Here is a 21,134-nt window from a genome sequence, read left to right on the forward strand (position 1 = left end):
ATAAACAAACCACAACCACTGAATTACAGGCTCCTGACTTGGGACAGGCGCATAAGTATGGTTCATTATCGTCAAATTGTTTTAATCATGGTTCAATATCAAGAAGTTTATTGACCATTTAATAAGATTATTGTAATTTTAACTATAAAATTAAAGTTCCATGTACTTGACAACGTTTTTACGCCTCAAATTGGTACTAAGCACAGCATAATTTAAAACAAGCTAATACAAAAATCCAAACATATTGCAGAGTATCAGCTTTTGAACATTTGCAATTACTATAATTCAATTCAATTCAAATCTTTATTGCCATAAAACTACATATTTATAGTATGTCACACCACATATTGTTAAGATAAGATGATAAACAACATTAGTACGCAGAATCTATACATCAAGACCATCATGTATTATTTGTGAAGTTGATACGGAATATTTATCAACAAGGTCTTGGTACCTTCCGATGAACTTTTTTTAGAAAAAGGACGAGACATTCTTTGACATACCCCTGGTTCATTAACTTTTTCTCAGACACTGATGACGTTTTACAAAGTCTGAGTAGGAGCTACAAGCTCTTGAATATCGAATAAGTTGGGAAATATATGTCCCATATGCAGGTGAAGTTGGTATATTGATACTAAGGTGGAGGGATTTTAGAATTTCAAAATTTTAATCGTCTCGTTTGTCATAGATTCTGGTACTGAGATGACTTTGTAAGTCAAATTCGAGATATAAGTCTAAAAATGAGGCGGAGGAAGCCGTGTCTGTTGTTTCTTTAATTTCTAGTTCTGGGGGAAATATATATGGAAACCAATCAGAAAAGTTCGGATTGTTTATAGAAAGAACATCATCAATATATCTAAGAGTGAAATTAAATAACCTGGCTTCTTTGATCCTCTTGTTTTTAACAAGTGTATGAAGGAACTCCGATTCATATGAAAATAAGAAGAGGTCGGCAAGATGAGGCGCACAGTTTGTTCCCATAGGAATGCCGACAATTTCTTGGAAAATTCTACATCATAGCTCAACAAATATGTTGTCAATAAGAAACTCCACCATACTGACCACTTGTTCTTTTGTGTATCATGTTTTACCTTTTTGTTTGTCACTATTAACGAAATATGCCTTATGATATCCCAAAATAATAAACTTATAGCGTATGCTACTATTTTTATGTTGAAAGACATTGTGGAATAATTCTTTTAAGCGATTTTACAATTTCACATTGGGAATGGTGGTATACAGGGTTGAAGAATCAAAAGTTTTAATAGAACTAATTTCAGAAAAAGACCGAGATTTAAAATTATCTAGAAGCTCTCTAGAATTTTTAAGAATCCACAAATGGTTAATACCACTATGCGAGTTAACAGTTTCACAGTATTTATGAAGACCCTCTTTCACGGCGGACAGAATTTTAGTCAATCTAATGGACAATTCTTTAGGGGAACATGAAGATGAGCCAGCAATATACCAATGTTTGTACGTAATTTTATGAAGCTTTGGTATCCAATACAAACAAGGTAAGTCCTCCGATTTGGTGTGCAATGTAATGTTTATTGAAGCCATGAAGGACTTATCATTTGCTTAAATATCATCCTTGTCAAATGATGTCTTTGTATGTGGGATTACCTGAGTGCTCATTTATACCCAGTTCTTTTACAATTCATTCGTAGTAAACAATTTACATACAAAGACAATATTATTTGAAGCTTTGTCCGCAGGAACAACAACATAATATATATGTAGGACTCTAAAGTGCGATGGTACTCTAAAGTGCGATGGTCACGCTAAAGTGCGATGGTCTACGCTAAAGTACGATCGTGTATCACGCTAAAGTACGATGGTTGTTTGTTTGCTAAAGTGCGATGGTATAGCACGCTAAAGTGCGATGGAACAAAAGAGAAAGGTTCAAGGGCACTAATGTTAGAAACAAGTCTTTTTGCAAAATTTAGTTTGCTATGGTATAACATATAATGCGATAGGCTTTTCTTTACCGGAAGTCTTTCTACATTTAGAAGATTGACCTAGTAACAATTGCTAACAAGGTTATTTAGGTGTCACAAAATACTATATTTTCTTTAAATGATTTTTTAACAATTCGGGTGTATTGAATTGATTGTTGGTTGCTTAACGTCCAGTGGCAAATATTGCATACATGTTCAGGACGAGGGGCGTATTGGATAATTAATGTAGCTTGCCTTTTACACAGCTTATTAATGTAAACACATCCCCTTAAAGTTGTCAGTTGCAAATACAACATTCGGTCATTGTCGGAATAAATACAATTTATTTGTAAAGCTTTATTTTAAATGCGACAATATTTTAACGTAAACGTAAACATTAATATGCATTTTGTTCGCTTCCATTATCTATTTCATCTTCCGGTATGTATATTTTTGGTATGTATAAACGACTGTTAATTAACGTCATAATCCAGCTGCGTTCCTTACGTCTATACTTTTGCGGATCATCGTACTTTAGCGTATAGAGGCATCGCACTTTAGCGTATACCATCGCACTTTAGCGTGACCATCGTACTTTAGCGTCCCCATCGCACTTTAGAGTCCTACATATATAAGACATGGTTTTGCAATTTTCATATTCCTTTTCTTTTTTGTTTAATGCAAACTAGAATTGTTACAAAGCCGTTAATAAAAATCCAGTAATTTTACACACAATATTCCTCCGTGTCCATCCCGCATGTAAACATACCACCCTGGTGTTCCATAGCCCGGATACTTTTCCTGAATGTTAGGATCTCCATCAAGAAAAACTGGGAAAAATGAGAACGGACTATCACCAAGAAATGGAATTGTCCCTAATAGCTGACCATCAGTGGAAAAATGAAACAAATGCTGTCTTGAATACTTATGAACTATTTCTTTTTCGTGTCTCCAAGAAACTAAAAAGCCAGCTGAAAAGTAAAAGCAACAAGTCATTGCGATATATAAAGTCACATGATTACATTTCAAATGCAATCGAGAAGGTGCTGGTCATTTTTTTTTATTAATTGGTGTTTAACGCCACTGTCATTACGATAGGATATTTAACGCGTTCGGTGGTCAGTTGAAGTGGTGTACCGACCGTGCAATGGTTGTATAGCCAGTCAAGGTCGTTAAAACTTTCATTTGTTGCATTGGTAGAGTAAGCCGGAGTGCGCGATTATAACAATCGACCTCCGACAGGAAAACTGACAATCATAGCCAATTAGTATCGGAGTCAAGCACATCTGCCACGTGTGGGGGTTCGAGTTCACACCATCAGTGTTGATAAGCAAGTGATACACGAACAGTACTCATGCACCAAAGTCTCTACGATGTAATGAATAATAAACTCATCATAAATACCAGGATTAAAATTTTATATTTACGCCAGACGCGCGTTTGGTCTACAAAAGACTCATCAGTGACGCTCGAATCAAAATATGTTTAAAAGGCCAAATAGAGTACGATGTTGAAAAGCATTGAGGACCACCAAAAATCCCTAAAAGTTTAGTCAAATAGAGCTAAGGTAATCTATTCCTGAGGTAGAAAAGCTTAGTTTTTCAAAAATTATGTGAAACACACTTTAATTGGTGTTATTTTTAAACAATAATAAGTAAACCAAGAGAGTCCTGATTATTTTGAATCATAAGACGGAAACATTAAAACATATTTTTTTTCTGGCTACACTTTACAATCTAAGTGTAAATGCCATGGTAGTAGGAATATTGACATGTTTTCAAAATGAAATACACACAGTTGACTTGATATAAAATGTATTTTTTGTTAATAATTTCTAAATAAATATACATTTACAAGAACAACCAGACTTAACAGAAATGATTTCAAGTACAAAAAAGTAACGATTTGACGAGTTAATGGTGGTGATGTAGAATCACACAAATGTTAAACCCAGTTTATGTCATGTATATTCCTGTCCCCAATCAGGAGTCCGTACATAAATGGTCGTCTTTGGTTGGTTTTTGTCATACTTTGGTTTACGTGGTCCATGTAAGGACTAAACATAGAATGGTTGAATGCCGTAAGGTGACATATATTTGCTTTCCGCCATGTTATTTGATTTAAAATAAGTAGTTGTATTATTGGTTTTTATACACTATCTCCGTTTGTTGTATAATTACCCTGCAAAATTCCTCGTGTGGCTGCTTGAAGCCAGGATTTAAAAGTTCAGACTGTTGATGTTGCCTTTTTATAGTTTTATTGTGTCACATGTGGAGCAGGATCTGATTACCCTTCCGGAGCATCCATGAGATCTCCCCCAGTTTTTGGCAAGTCTTCGTGTTGTTTAGTCTTAGTTTTCTTTGTTTTGTTTTCTGTACGATTATTTGTCTGTTTTTTTTTATTTTTAGCCATGGCGTTCTCAGTTTGGTTTCAATCTATGAGTTTGGTTTCAATCTATGAGTTTGGCTATCCCTCTGGTATCTTTCGTACCTCTTTCTTATTGAAATCCGGTACCTCTTTTAACTTATTATACAGTATAAGTTTTCTATTTTTTTCAATTTTTTTTTTTTTAGATTGGTTATATGGTGAACTGTAGTTGTTTACAAGAACAAATTAATAATACAAACAAAAGATATGTACAAATATAAAGCAATTGTTTTGAAAACAATTGTTAGGCAGTCTTTCCCCTCTGATGAATGGATAATTGATTTTTTTTTATTGATTGATTTGGAAAAGGGGGGGGGGGTGGGTATTTGTTTATTTGTTTGTTTGTTTGCTTTGGTATGGGGTCTATATTATTATGTTACCGGAGAAGTTTCATGTTTAGTTTGGAAAGTTTTTCTTTTATTTTAGATACAGCGCGCGCGCAAGATTGAGGAGACATCACGTGACGCGGGTTTATATTAAGAAAAACTTAGTCTTTTAATTTCTTTTTAGGTCGGGACCTTGGACAGACAACATGTATGGAGATGGAATGTACACAATGTAATTTCTTTTGTCATTGTAGGAAATTGACAACTTGATGACAGTTCACGGGCAGTGCATGTTTTGGATTTAATTGATCCGGTGTTACTTTAAAACACATTTATTGATTATTTTCTGATATTGTACATTTTTCAGCACCTGTTTGTAACACAGATTAGTATTTCAATCTCGGAGCGGACATTTTATTGTAGGTTTTTACTGAGATTTACGGACCTAGCAAGCGATTTTTACGGCATTGCCATTTCTTTTGTCTAGGACAAGCTTTGAGAGATATCTGCACCAAGTTTTTTTATAAACTTTCAGTACATGTATGCCCTGCTGACTGCAAATTTTGAGGTCGATTGTACTTGTAGTTACAGAGTACATGTGGATTTTTTTTCAGAAGTGACGCAAGAACAATATTGAATTTCGATTTTTCATGAAACATGATTTATTGATCATGATCATGATTGATTGATTGATTGATTGATTGATCGATTGATTGGTTGATTAGTTGGTTGGTTGGTTGGTTGGTTAAACACGTTGCTTAAACACGTTGGTTAAACACATTGGATAGGCTCAAAATTGGATCCCGTATTTAACGCATGAAACGGAAACATGCATTGATTGATTGATTGATTGGTTGGTTGGTTGGTTAAACATATTGGTTAAACACGTTGGCTGGTTAAACACGTTGGATAGGCTCAATTTAAACAAGCGGAAAAAAAACATCTTGGATACCGTATTTAACACATGAAACGGAAGCATGCATTGATTGGTTGGTTGGTTAAACACGTTGGTTAAACATGTTGGTTAAACACGTTGGTTAAACATATTGGTGAAACACGTTGGCTGGTTAAACACGTTGGATAGGCTCAATTAAAACAAGCGAAAAAAAAAACACATCTTGGATCCCGTATTTAACACATGAAACGGAAACATGCATTGATTGGTTGGTTGGTTGGTTGGTTGGTTGGTTGGTTGGTTGGTTAAACATGTTGGTTAAACATATTGGTTAAACACGTTGGCTGGTTAAACACGTTGGATAGGCTCAATTTAAACAAGCGAAAAAAAAAACACATCTTGGATCCCGTATTTAACACATGAAACGGAAACATGCATTGATTTGTTGGTTGGTTTGTTAAACACGTTGGTTGAACATGTTGGTTAAACACGTTGGTTAAACATATTGGTTAAATATGTTGGTTAAACACGTTTGATAGGCTCAATTAAAACAAGCGAAAAAAAAGAGACCTTGAATCCCGTATCAAACACATGAAACGGAAACATTGATTGATTGATTGATTGATTGATTGATTGATTTGTTGGTTGGTTGGTTGGTTGGTTGGTTGGTTGGTTGTTTGGTTGGTTGGTTGGTTGGTTGGTTGGTTGGTTGAAATTCAAACACACATAAAACTGCTTAAATAGTGCCAAAACCACATAATTTGATGACCTTGACCTTTGACCTTGTGACTTTCGTCAAGATCATTGCTCCACAAGGTCATTGCAAAAGACCCTATGGGTCAAGGACGTTTTGTTAAAGACTTTTGCCTAAAAATGGCTTTTTAAAAACCATCGATGGGAGTTATGTCCCTTACATGATGGTAAAATCAATATAGTCATAATGTAAAAAAGTTGCCCCTTGAAGTACCAAGCATTTTTCACTGCTTAATATTTTTGTATCTATAACCGTTCAAGAATTATAGGGAAATGAAAAACTTATAAAAATCTAAAATATGACCTTGACCTTTGACCTTGACCTAATTTTCTAAGTTAGGATCCAGGGGACTCAAATAAAAACATTCCAGGATTATACGGTCAACGGTTTATGAGTTAAAAAACATACCGACAAATTTATTCCGTAAAGGTAGATAACTCCTTTAAAATTAAATCGAATCGCTTCGATCCAAATGAGCCAAAAATTAGTGAGGATGTAACGAACAATTTGTAAAAAGAATTTTGTCGCTATCTCTTTTTGGTACGAAGGAGATACACTCTGATGATAAACAGTAAATAGGGAGATAACTCTTACAAAGAAATTGGTTCGGCTTAGCAGGGTGAAATTTAAAAGCGCATAAACTATACGATACAATCTGAGAAATATCAAAGCGACATATTGCGAAACAAACATTTATCGCAAGAACAAAAGTTGGCGGAAAAAAAAAAATAATAATAATAATAATTAAAAACCAATTGTTCAGAGAACAATTGAAGGTCTTTCCACCAGTAAATATCTATTTTGATATTAAAATATTAAAAATCAGTCTAAAATGTCAATTCCTATGGCTTTATGATGTATAGATATGAATTTTAAGCAAAGGTCATAATCTAGAACGTCAAATTTACCTATGACCTTGACCTCAATTTCAAGGTCACAAACTGAGGATCTCAAATCAAAAGACCCTAGGTCTCTAATATGTATGGTAAATAAGTTATATGACTTTACGCATAATTTTAGATATGATATGGGCTAAAACTCACGTTTATTGACTACGCACCCTTTCAACCAAAATTATTAAGTTACGACATGTTGCAACTAACAATTTAGTAAAAATTATTTGTCGATATCTTATAAGGTTAATGAAAATGAGTGAAAATAAGCCAAAACCAAAAATTTAGAATATGACCTTGACCTTTGACCTTGACCTCAATTTCAAGGTCACAAACTGAGGATCTCAAATCAAAAGACCCTAGGTCTCTAATTTGTATGGTAAATAAGTTTTATCACTTTACGCATAATTTTAGATATGATAGGGGCTAAAACTCATATTTATTGTCTACGCACCCTTTCAACCAAAATAATTATGTTACGACATGTTGCAACTAACAATTTAGTAAAAATAATTTGTCGATATCTTATAAGGTTAATGAAAATGAGTGAAAATAAGCCAAAATCAAAAATTTAGAATATGACCTTGACCTTTGACCTTGACCTCAATTTCAAGGTCACAAACTGAGGATCTCAAATCAAAAGACCCTAGGTCTCTAATATGTATGGTAAATAAGTTATATCACTTAACGCATAATTTTAGATATGATAGGTCTAAAACTCCCATTTATTGTCTACGCACCCTTTCAACCAAAATTATTATGTTACGACATGTCGCAACTAACAATTTAGTAAAAGTAATTTGTCGATATCTTATAAGGTTAATGAAAATGAGTGAAAATAAGACAAATTCAAAAATTAGAATATGACCTTGACCTTTGACCTTGACCTAATTTTCATTTTTTTGGACTAAGGACCTCAAATCAAAAGATCCTAGGTCTCTATCACTTATGGTGTTCCAGTTTAAAATACATTTCAAAATTTCAAATACAAAAAGGGAAATAACTCTCATATGGAGCGTTCATATTGCTTCGGTCGAAATTGGACAAATCATGCGAAGGATATAACGAGTAATTTTATAAAATAAATTTGTCGTAATCTTTTACGGTTGCGAAGGAGATGCGCTAACAAGGAAAACAGTGTTTGGGGAGATAACTCCTACAAAGAAAAGTATTCGGTTACGCAGGGTAAATTTCAAAAGCGCATAAACTGTTCGATATCATATACCAAATATCTAAGCGACATATTGCGAAACAAATGTTTATCGCAAGAACAAAATTAGGCGGAAGAAAAAAAAAAAAAAAATAATCAGAAGAAAAACAATAGGTCTTTCCACAGAAAAGTGGAAAGACCTAATAATAATTAAAAACCAATTGTTCAGAGAACAATTGAAGGTCTTTCCATATCAAAGAAATTTTGATAAGAAGATAGTTGTTCATACTGATACGATAAATAATGGTTTAATCATATTTTTAAGTGATATAAAGGAGATAATATGCTACTTCCGGTGAAATGAATGTCACTTCCGGTCTAATATGACAGCTTCTTTCACACTGATTCCAAAAATATATAGTTTCTATATACTTTTGTATTTAGAATGGGAGATACATGGTCACTTCCGGTTTGTTGGAAGTCATTTTTAGTCTTCAGTAATCAGTTTATGTATCTATATGACAAAATATATGGATTTTGAGTACTTTTATACGAAAAAATTGCAAAGAAGGTTACTTCCGGTTTTCTCAAGGTCACTTCCGGTAGTCATTTTTCAAGGTCATTTGTCATCCAAACTTTTGCACAAGGTCAAATGCCATTAAAATGGACTTAGTTGAAGTTATATTCAAATAACCTCATATCAAGACATTTCAGGGGCACTAACTCCTATTAGATGCTATTTAATTGTATCAGACCAAATGTAAAATATCTTCATAACTATATAGCAATCATTTTGCACTTGTTCTTTAATATATACCTTTTCAAGGGTTGGAGAAAATGCAAAAACATGGAAAATTCCGAATTTAGAACTTGACCTTGACCTTTGACCTTGACCCCATTTTCTAATAAAGGGCCTAGGGATCTCAAATAAATACATTCCAGGGTTATATGGTTGACGGTTTATTAGTTAATAACACATATTGAGAAAATAATTTGGTAAAGGTAGATAACTCCTATAAAATTTCATCGAATCGCTTCGATCCAAATAAGCCAAATTTTCCTTAGGATGTAACGAACAATTTGTAAAAAGAATTTTGTCGCTATCTTTTTTTTGTTACGAAGGAGATGCACTCTGATGATAAACAGTGAATAGGGAGATAACTCTTACAAAGAAAAGTGTTCGGCTTAGCAGGGTGAAATGTAAAAGCGCATAAACTGTACGATACAATATGAGAAATATCTAAGCGACATATTGCGAAACAAACATTTGTCGCAATATCAAAATTAGGCGGAAGAAAAAAAAAAAAAAAAAAAAAAATAATAATAATCAGAAGAAATACAATAGGTCTTTCCACAGAAAGGTGGAAAGACCTAATAATAATAATAATAATAATCAGAACAAATACAATAAGTCTTTCCACAGAAAAGTGGAAAGACTTAATAATAGAATATAAATTAATTTAAATTGCCACTGGAAAATGAGAGTAATAGGGATGAGTACAGTAAATTATCTAAGGCTTGCAGTTAACATGAAAACATCTCGAACCGTTGTTGCAAATGGGCTTAACATTTAGAGGTCGTAGCCCTGTCTCTCTATAAGAAACATCGGATTTATTGTCGACATTCTGAGAGCTAGGCTATATACTGTACAGCAAAGGATTTTACATCCGGTCGAAAGAAGACCAAGTGTGCCTCGGTTTCTTTCAAATCCCCAGTCACCCTTATCGATAGGTTCAAAAAAAAAATAACAATGATAAACTTTATTGATAGTCTAAAACGTTATTGATTTCATAAATCATATTATATATTCTAGGAAAAAAAACTTTAAGATATTTTTTATTTTTGTCATGTTCAACACTTATTTAAAACAAAACAAGCTTTGCGTCATAAATAGAGATGGTTTATTTCCTCAAATAATATTCATAAATATTGAAAGGTTGTAGAAACAGATACACGACATACTAGAGAATTTTTTTACATGCGAACTGAATTTGAACTTCGGAAATAACAAAATTTTAGTAAAAAACAGAGACAACAGTATCCTTTATATTACCTCCTTATGTATTCGAAATGCATTTGTTTCAACGTCAATAAAAACTCACCATTTCTGCTGACAAAACAGAAATCTGTTGGATAACCAGGCAGATGAATTGCTGTAGTTATAGAAGCTTCATAAAATCTAAAGCAGATAGAAATAAAAAAAAAAACAGCATTTAACCATGTATACTGAAACTCAGATATAACGAGTTTAATACTGCATTTAAATTTGTAAATGTTTAGAGAAAGTTCCTGAATAATTAATAAATAATTTATTGTTTTTAATAGAGATGTGTAGTTATTTTAGGACTAGTGTTTGTCATAGTTTGGTTTTTTTGCATGAGGTTGTTATTGTCAGTTTCAAGAACATTCTCTAAACATTTACAAATTATAAATGCAGCATTAGATAAAGGCAACATTAGTATACCGCATGTTCAAAATTCATAAATCCATAGAAAAAAAAAACAAAATCGGGGTAACAAACTAAAAATGAGGGAAACGCATTAAATATATGAGGAGAACAACGACACAACATTTAAATGTAACACACACACACACACACACACATACATGTCTAAGGTGTCAAGTGGGGACACCTGCTACAACACGCTCAAATGGGGACTTCTTTCGTGTAGGTCTTGTGTTTAATTTAATATCAGATTTGCTTACAAAAGAACTTATTATAATCGCATGTAACAGTTGGTAGCTTAGAAACGTCATTTGAATGACATAAATTAAGTGAACTAAATGGGGACACACAAATTATACACACATCTATGGTATCAGCTTTCTAAATGGGGACTATTAATGGCATTTATTTCGTGAATTAATTGGGGACACACAGTATGATATGAGATTTCTAAATGAGGACTTTTCGTCTTATCAAAGATATCTAAGTGGGGACATTAGTGTCTCAATGGAATGCATCAAAATGGGATCATTTTATGTAATTAAACTATTGGCAGCGGTCTCTATTCAAATGAACAAACTGATGAAGATGAAATTATGTATACGGACCTGTGTTCTAGGTGTCATTTACCTAGAACATCTCAGAATCAGTGTTATATGAAAGTTATCTAGGGTTATAAACTTCAAACATCTCAGTAAGAGTGTTTCAGAACATTCCCTACAGATAAAAACCTGGAACAACTCATTGTCAGTGATGTGGAAATATTTGCTGTCAGTGGTCATTCACCTAGAATATCTTAGTATCAGTGTTATATGAAAGTTTTATAGGGTTCATATCCCTTTGAAGACTTAGTATCAGTGTTATATACCGTTGTCTAGGGTCCATATCACTTGAAAAGCACAGAACCAGTGTTATAGGAACGCTATCTAGGGGTCATACCACTTGATTTACTCAGTGCCAGTGTTTAAAAACGTTAACGCATCCCTGGAAAAACTCAGCAACAGTGTTTATACACCTCGACTAACTCTGTACTAGTGTTGTATAAACGTAAGCTAGGGGACACAAATATGAATGCCCAAATAACATCAAGTAGGGACACGTATGCATGTCAAAGTAAAATTAATGGGGACACACATGATAGATTCTTACTAAATGGGGACATTTTTTGTTGAAATTTTGAGAAATCGTAGTCTTAATTTTAATTCATTTATATGTATAGCCCTGAAATAAAAGTCAATTCAAGTCTTATACAAACATAATCCAAACAACATACTTCTTAAAAATATGTACTAGTAACAGTGCTTAATGCACGTTATCTAGGCTTCATATCCCTTGAAAAACTCATAACGAATGTTATATGAATGTTATCTAGGCTTCATATCCCTTTAAAAACTCATGACCAATGTTATATGAATGTTATCTAGGCTTCATATCCCTTAAAAAACTCATGACCAATGTTATATGAATGTTATCTAGGCTTCATATCCCTGGAAAAAAACTCATGACCAATGTTATATGAATGTTATCTAGGCTTCATATCCCTTGCAAAACTCATGACCAATGTTATATGAAAGTTATCTAGGGGCATATCCCTTGGAAAACTCACAACCAACGTTATATGAATGTTATCTAGGCTTCATATCTCTTGAAAAACTCATGACCAATGATATATGAAAGTTATCTAGGCTTCATATCCCTTGCAAAACTCATGACCAATGTTATATGAATGTTATCTAGGCTTCATATCCCTTGAAAAACTCATGATCAATGTTATATGAAAGTTATCTAGGCTGCATATACCTTGAAAAACTCATGACAAATGTTATATGAAAGTTATCTAGGCTTCATATCCCTTGAAATACTCATGACCAATGTTATATGAAAGTTATCTAGGCTTAATATCTCGTGTAAAACACAGGACCAATGTTATATGAATGTTATCTAGGCTTCATATCTCTTGAAAAACTCATGACCAATGTTATATGAAAATTATAAAGTCTTCATATCCCTTGAAAAACTCATGACCAATGTTATATGAATGTTATCTAGGCTTCATATCCCTTGAAAAACTCATGACCAATGTTATATGAAAGTTATGTAGGGTGCATATCCCTTGCAAAATCCATGACCAATGTTATATGAATGTTATCTAGGCTTAATATCCCTTGAACAACTCATGACCAATGTTATATGAATGTTATCTAGGCTTCATATTCATTGAAAATCTCATGACCAATGTTATATGAAAGTTATCTAGGGTGCATATCCCTTGAAAAACTCATGACCAATGTTATATGAATGTTAGCTAGGCTTCATTTCCCTTGAAAAACTCATGACCAATGTTATATGAAAGTTATCTAGGGTGCATATCCCTTGAAAAACTCATGACAAATGTTATATGAATGTTATCTAGGCTTCATATCTCTTGCAAAACTCATGAACAATGTTATATGAAAGTTATCTAGGGTGCATATCCCTTGCAAAATCCATGACCAAGTTATATGAATGTTATCTAGGCTTCATATCCCTTGAACAACTCATGACCAATGTTATATGAATGTTATCTAGGCTTCATATTCATTGAAAATCTCATGACCAATGTTATATGAAAGTTATCTAGGGTGCATATCCCTTGAAAAACTCATGACCAATGTTATATGAATGTTAGCTAGGCTTCATTTCCCTTGAAAAACTCATGACCAATGTTATATGAAAGTTATCTAGGGTGCATATCCCTTGAAAAACTCATGACAAATGTTATATGAAAGTTATCTAGGATGCATATCCCTTGAAAAACTCATGACCAATGTTATATGAAAGTTATCTAGGGTGCATATCCCTTGAAAAATTCATGACCAAAGTTATATGAATGTTATTTAGGCTTCATATCTCTTGAAAAACTTATGACCAATGTTATATGAATGTTATCTAGGGTGCATATCCCTTGAAAAACTCATAACCAATGTTATACAAAAGTTATCTAGGGTGCATATCCCTTGAAAAACACATGACCAATGTTATATGAAAGTTATCTAGGGTTCATATCTCGTGTAAAACACAGGACCAATGTTATATGAATGTTATCTAGGGTTCATATCTCTTGTAAAACAAAGGATCTGTGTTATGGAAATGTTATCTAGGGTGCATATCTCTTGAAAAACTCATGACCAATGATATATGAAAGTTATCTAGGGTTCATATTTCGTGTAAAACTCATGACCAATGTTATATGAAAGTTATCTAGGCTTCATATCTCTTGTAAAACAAAGGATCTGTGTTATAGAAATGTTATTTATCGTTTATATCGCTTGTAAAATATAGGACCTGTGTTATAGGAATGTTATCTAGGGTGCATATCGCTTGTAAAACACGTGACCTGTGTTATAGGAATGTTACCTAGGCTTCATATCTCTTGAAATATTCATGACCAATGTTATATAAAAGTTATCTAGGGTTCATATCTCGTGTTAAGCACATGACCTGTGTAATAGGAATGTTATCTAAGGTTCATATCTCTTGTAAAACACAGGATCTGTGTTACAGGAATGTTATCTAGGCTTCATATCTCTTGAAATACTCATGACCAATGTTATATGAAAGTTATCAAGGGTTCATATCTCGTGTTAAGCACATGACCTGTGTAATAGGAATGTTATCTAAGGTTCATATCTCTTGTAAAACACAGGATCTGTGTTATAGGAATGTTATCTAGGCTTCATATCTCTTGAAATACTCATGACCAATGTTATATGAAAGTTATCAAGGGTTCATATCTCGTGTTAAGCACATGACCTGTGTAATAGGAATGTTATCTAAGGTTCATATCTCTTGTAAAACACAGGATCTGTGTTATAGGAATGTTATCTAGGCTTCATATCTCTTAAAATACTCATGACCAATGTTATATGAAAGTTATCTAGGGTTCATATCTCGTGTTAAGCACATGACCTGTGTAATAGGAATGTTATCGACGGTTCATATCTCTTGTAAACCAAAGGACCTGTGTTATAGGAATGTTATCTAGGGTTCATATCGCTTGTAAAACACGGGACCAATGGTATAGGAATGTTATCTATAGTTCATATTCCTTTTAAAACACATTACCTGTGTTATAGGAATGTTATCTAGGGTTCATATCTCTTGTAAAACATAGGACCTGTTTTATAGACATGTTATCTAGGGTTCATATCTCTTGTAAAACACAGGACATGTGTTATAGGAATGTTATCGAGGGTTCATATCTCTTGTAAACCAAAGGACCTTTGTTATAGGAATGTTATCTAGGGTTCACATCGCTTGTAAAACACGGGACCAATGGTATAGGAATGTTATCTATAGTTAATATTCCTTTTAAAACACATTACCTGTATAATAGGAATGTTATCTAGGGTTCATATCTCTTGTAAAACATAGGACCTGTGTTATAGACATGTTATCTAGGGTTCATATCTCTTGTAAAACACAGGACATGTGTTATAGGAATGTTATCTAGGGTTCATATCTCTTGTAAAACATAGGACCTGTTTTATAGACATGTTATCTAGGGTTCATATCTCTTGTAAAACACAGGACATGTGTTATAGGAATGTTATCGAGGATTCATATCTCTTGTAAAACATAGGACCTGTGTTATAGGAATGTTATCTAGGGTTCATATCGCTTGTAAAACACGGGACCAATGGTATAGGAATGTTATCTATAGTTCATATTCCTTTTAAAACACATTACCTGTGTTATAGGTATGTTATCTAGGGTTCATATCTCTTGTAAAACATAGGACCTGTTTTATAGACATGTTATCTAGGGTTCATATCTCTTGTAAAACACAGGACATGTGTTATAGGAATGTTATCTAGGGTTCATATCTCTTGTAAAACATAGGACCTGTTTTATAGACATGTTATCTAGGGTTCATATCTCTTGTAAAACACAGGATCTGTGTTATGGAAATGTTATCTAGGGTGCATATCTCTTGAAAAACTCATGACCAATGTTATATGAAAGTTATCTAGGCTTCATATCTCTTGTAAAACAAAGGATCTGTGTTATAGAAATGTTATTTATCGTTTATATCGCTTGTAAAATATAGGACCTGTGTTATAGGAATGTTATCTAGGGTGCATATCGCTTGTAAAACACGGGACCTGTGTTATAGGAATGTTATCTAGGCTTCATATCTCTTGAAATACTCATGACCAATGTTATATGAAAGTTATCTAGGGTTCATATCTCGTGTTAAGCACATGACCTGTGTAATAGGAATGTTATGTAAGGTTCATATCTCTTGTAAAACACAGGATCTGTGTTATAGGAATGTTATCTAGGCTTCATATCTCTTGAAATACTCATGACCAATGTTATATGAAAGTTATCTAGGGTTCATATCTCGTGTTCAGCACATGACCTGTGTAATAGGAATGTTATCGAGGGTTAATATCTCTTGTAAACCAAAGGACCTGTGTTATAGGAATGTTATCTAGGGTTCATATCGCTTGTAAAACACGGGACCAATGGTATAGGAATGTTATCTATAGTTCATATTCCATTTAAAACACATTACCTGTGTTGTAGGAATGTTATCTAGGGTTCATATCTCTTGTAAAACATAGGACCTGTCTTATAGACATGTTATCTAGGGTTCATATCTCTTGTAAAACACAGGACTTGTGTTATAGGAATGTTATCTAGGGTTCATATCTCTTGTAAAACATAGGACCTGTTTTATAGACATGTTATCTAGGGTTCATGTCTCTTGTAAAACACAGGACATGTGTTATAGGAATGTTATCGAGGGTTCATATCTCTTGTAAACCAAAGGACCTGTGTTATAGGAATGTTATCTAGGGTTCATATCGCTTGTAAAACACGGGACCAATGGTATAGGAATGTTATCTATAGTTCATATTCCATTTAAAACACATTACCTGTGTTATAGGAATGTTATCTAGGGTTCATATCTCTTGTAAAATATAGGACCTGTTTTATAGACATGTTATCTAGGGTTCATATCTCATGTAAAACACAGGACATGTGTTATAGGAATGTTATCTAGGGTTCATATCTCTTGTAAAACATAGGACCTGTTTTATAGACATGTTATCTAGGGTTCGTATCTCTTGTAAAACACAGGATCTGTGTTATGGAAATGTTATCTAGGGTGCATATCTCTTGAAAAACTCATGACCAATGATATATGAAAGTTATCTAGGGTTCATATTTCGTGTAAAACTCATGACCAATGTTATATGAAAGTTATCTAGGCTTCATATCTCTTGTAAAACAAAGGATCTGTGTTATAGAAATGTTATTTATCGTTTATATCGCTTGTAAAATATAGGACCTGTGTTATAGGAATGTTATCTAGGGTGCATATCGCTTGTAAAACACGGGACCTGTGTTATAGGAATGTTATCTAGGCTTCATATCTCTTGAAATACTCATGACCAATGTTATATGAAAGTTATCTAGGGTTCATATCTCGTGTTAAGCACATGACCTGTGTAATAGGAATGTTATCTAAGGTTCATATCTCTTGTAAAACACAGGATCTGTGTTATAGGAATGTTATCTAGGCTTCATATCTCTTGAAATACTCATGACCAATGTTATATGAAAGTTAACTAGGGTTCATATCTCGTGTTAAGCACATGACCTGTGTAATAGGAATGTTATCGACGGTTCATATCTCTTGTTAACCAAAGGACCTGTGTTATAGGAATGTTATCTAGGGTTCATAGCGCTTGTAAAGCACGGGACCAATGGTATAGGAATGTTATCTATAGTTCATATTCCTTTTAAAACACATTACCTGTGTTATAGGAATGTTATCTAGGGTTCATATCTCTTGTAAAACATAGGACCTGTTTTATAGACATGTTATCTAGGGTTCATATCTCTTGTAAAACACAGGACATGTGTTATAGGAATGTTATCTAGGGTTCATATCTCTTGTAAAACATAGGACCTGTTTTATAGACATGTTATCTAGGGTTCATATCTCTTGTAAAACACAGGATCTGTGTTATGGAAATGTTATCTAGGGTGCATATCTCTTGAAAAACTCATGACCAATGATATATGAAAGTTATCTAGGGTTTATATTTCGTGTAAAACTCATGACCAATGTTATATGAAAGTTATCTAGGCTTCATATCTCTTGTAAAACAAAGGATCTGTGTTATAGAAATGTTATTTATCGTTTATATCGCTTGTAAAATATAGGACCTGTGTTATAGGAATGTTATCTAGGGTGCATATCGCTTGTAAAACACGGGACCTGTGTTATAGGAATGTTATCTAGGCTTCATATCTCTTGAAATACTCATGACCAATGTTATATGAAAGTTATCTAGGGTTCATATCTCGTGTTAAGCACATGACCTGTGTAATAGGAATGTTATCTAAGGTTCATATCTCTTGTAAAACACAGGATCTGTGTTATAGGAATGTTAACTAGGCTTCATATCTCTTGAAATACTCATGACCAATGTTATATGAAAGTTATCTAGGGTTCATATCTCGTGTTAAGCACATGACCTGTGTAATAGGAATGTTATCGACGGTTCATATCTCTTGTAAACCAAAGGACCTGTGTTATAGGAATGTTATCTAGGGTTCATAGCGCTTGTAAAGCACGGGACCAATGGTATAGGAATGTTATCTATAGTTCATATTCCTTTTAAAACACATTACCTGTGTTATAGGAATGTTATCTAGGGTTCATATCTCTTGTAAAACATAGGACCTGTTTTATAGACATGTTATCTAGGGTTCATATCTCTTGTAAAACACAGGACATGTGTTATAGGAATGTTATCGAGGGTTCATATCTCTTGTAAACCAAAGGACCTTTGTTATAGGAATGTTATCTAGGGTTCATATCGCTTGTAAAACACGGGACCAATGGTATAGGAATGTTATCTATAGTTAATATTCCTTGAAAAACACATTACCTGTGTTATAGGAATGTTATCTAGGGTTCATATCTCTTGTAAAACATAGGACCTGTGTTATAGACATGTTATCTAGGGTTCATATCTCTTGTAAAACACAGGAAATGTGTTATAGGAATGTTATCTAGGGTTCATATCTCTTGTAAAACATAGGACCTGTTTTATAGACATGTTATCTAGGGTTCATATCTCTTGTAAAACACAGGACATGTGTTATAGGAATGTTATCGAGGATTCATATCTCTTGTAAACCAAAGGACCTGTGTTATAGGAATGTTATCTAGGGTTCAAATCGCTTGTAAAACACGGGACCAATGGTATAGGAATGTTATCTATAGTTCATATTCCATTTAAAACACATTACCTGTGTTATAGGTATGTCATCTAGGGTTCATATCTCTTGTAAAACATAGGACCTGTTTTATAGACATGTTATCTAGGGTTCATATCTCTTGTAAAACACAGGACATGTGTTATAGGAATGTTATCTAGGGTTCATATCTCTTGTAAAACATAGGACCTGTTTTATAGATATGTTATCTAGGGTTCATATCTCTTGTAAAACACAGGATCTGTGTTATGGAAATGTTATCTAGGGTGCATATCTCTTGAAAAACTCATGACCAATGATATATGAAAGTTATCTAGGGTTCATATTTCGTGTAAAACTCATGACCAATGTTATATGAAAGTTATCTAGGCTTCATATCTCTTGTAAAACAAAGGATCTGTGTTATAGAAATGTTATTTATCGTTTATATCGCTTGTAAAATATAGGGCCTGTGTTATAGGAATGTTATCTAGGGTGCATATCGCTTGTAAAACACGGGACCTGTGTTATAGGAATGTTATCTAGGCTTCATATCTCTTGAAATACTCATGACCAATGTTATATGAAAGTTATCTAGGGTTCATATCTCGTGTTAAGCACATGACCTGTGTAATAGGAATGTTATCTAAGGTTCATATCTCTTGTAAAACACAGGATCTGTGTTATAGGAATGTTATCTAGGCTTCATATCTCTTGAAATACTCATGACCAATGTTATATGAAAGTTATCTAGGGTTCATATCTCGTGTTAAGCACATGACCTGTGTAATAGGAATGTTATCGACGGTTCATATCTCTTGTAAACCAAAGGACCTGTGTTATAGGAATGTTATCTAGGGTTCATAGCGCTTGTAAAGCACGGGACCAATGGTATAGGAATGTTATCTATAGTTCATATTCCTTTTAAAACACATTACCTGTGTTATAGGAATGTTATCTAGGGTTCATATCTCTTGTAAAACATAGGACCTGTTTTATAGACATGTTATCTAGGGTTCATATCTCTTGTAAAACACAGGACATGTTTTATAGGAATGTTATCCAGGGTTCATATCTCTTGTAAACCAAAGGACCTTTGTTATAGGAATGTTATCTAGGGTTCATATCTCTTGTAAAACACGGGACCAATGGTATAGGAATGTTATCTATAGTTCATATTCCTTTTAAAACACATTACCTGTGTTAAAGGAATTTTATCTAGGGTTCATATCTCTTGTAAACCAAAGGACCTGTGTTATAGGAATGTTATCTAGGGTTCAAATCGCTTGTAAAACACGGGACCAATGGTATAGGATTGTTATCTATAGTTCATATTCCATTTAAAACACATTACCTGTGTTATAGGTATGTTATCTAGGGTTCATATCTCTTGTAAAACATAGGACCTGTTTTATAGACATGTTATCTAGGGTTCATATCTCTTGTAAAACACAGGACATGTGTTATAGGAATGTTATCTAGGGTTCATATCTCTTGTAAAACATAGGACCTGTTTTATAGACATGTTATCTAGGGTTCATATCTCTTGTAAAACACAGGATCTGTGTTATGGAAATGTTATCTAGGGTGTATATCTCTTGAAAAACTCATGACCAATGATATATGAAAGTTATCTAGGGTTCATATTTCGTGTAAAACTCATGACCAATGTTATATGAAAGTTATCTAGGCTTCATATCTCTTGTAAAACAAAGGATCTGTGTTATAGAAATGTTATTTATCGTTTATATCGCTTGTAAAATATAGGACCTGTGTTATAGGAATGTTATCTAGGGTGCATATCGCTTGTAAAACACGGGACCTGTGTTATAGGAATGTTATCTAGGCTTCATATCTCTTGAAATACTCATGACCAATGTTATATGAAAGTTATCTAGGGTTCATATCTCGTGTTAAGCACATGACCTGTGTAATAGGAATGTTATCTAAGGTTCATATCTCTTGTAAAACACAGGATCTGTGTTATAGGAATGTTATCTAGGCTTCATATCTCTTGAAATACTCATGACCAATGTTA

General features: G+C 33.5%; 1 protein-coding gene across 3 annotated transcripts in view; it reads right to left on the bottom strand.

Moving 5' to 3' along the window:
- Positions 1 to 289: 289 nt before the first annotated feature.
- Positions 290 to 21,134, bottom strand: part of LOC143075623 (uncharacterized) — a 122,758-nt gene continuing 101,913 nt past the window's right edge. For all 3 annotated transcript variants that reach the window (XM_076251110.1, XM_076251109.1, XM_076251111.1), the window contains 2 exons: positions 10,491 to 10,567; positions 290 to 2,914 (listed from right to left, as the gene is read on the bottom strand). In XM_076251110.1, coding sequence (XP_076107225.1) covers positions 2,649 to 2,914; positions 10,491 to 10,567 — 343 coding nt within the window. In that variant the 3' untranslated portion in view covers positions 290 to 2,648. The remainder of the gene's footprint in view (positions 2,915 to 10,490; positions 10,568 to 21,134) is intronic.

Source organism: Mytilus galloprovincialis, chromosome 5 (assembly GCF_965363235.1).
Source record: "Mytilus galloprovincialis chromosome 5, xbMytGall1.hap1.1, whole genome shotgun sequence".
In the NCBI taxonomy this organism is placed as follows: Eukaryota; Metazoa; Mollusca; class Bivalvia; order Mytilida; family Mytilidae; genus Mytilus; species Mytilus galloprovincialis.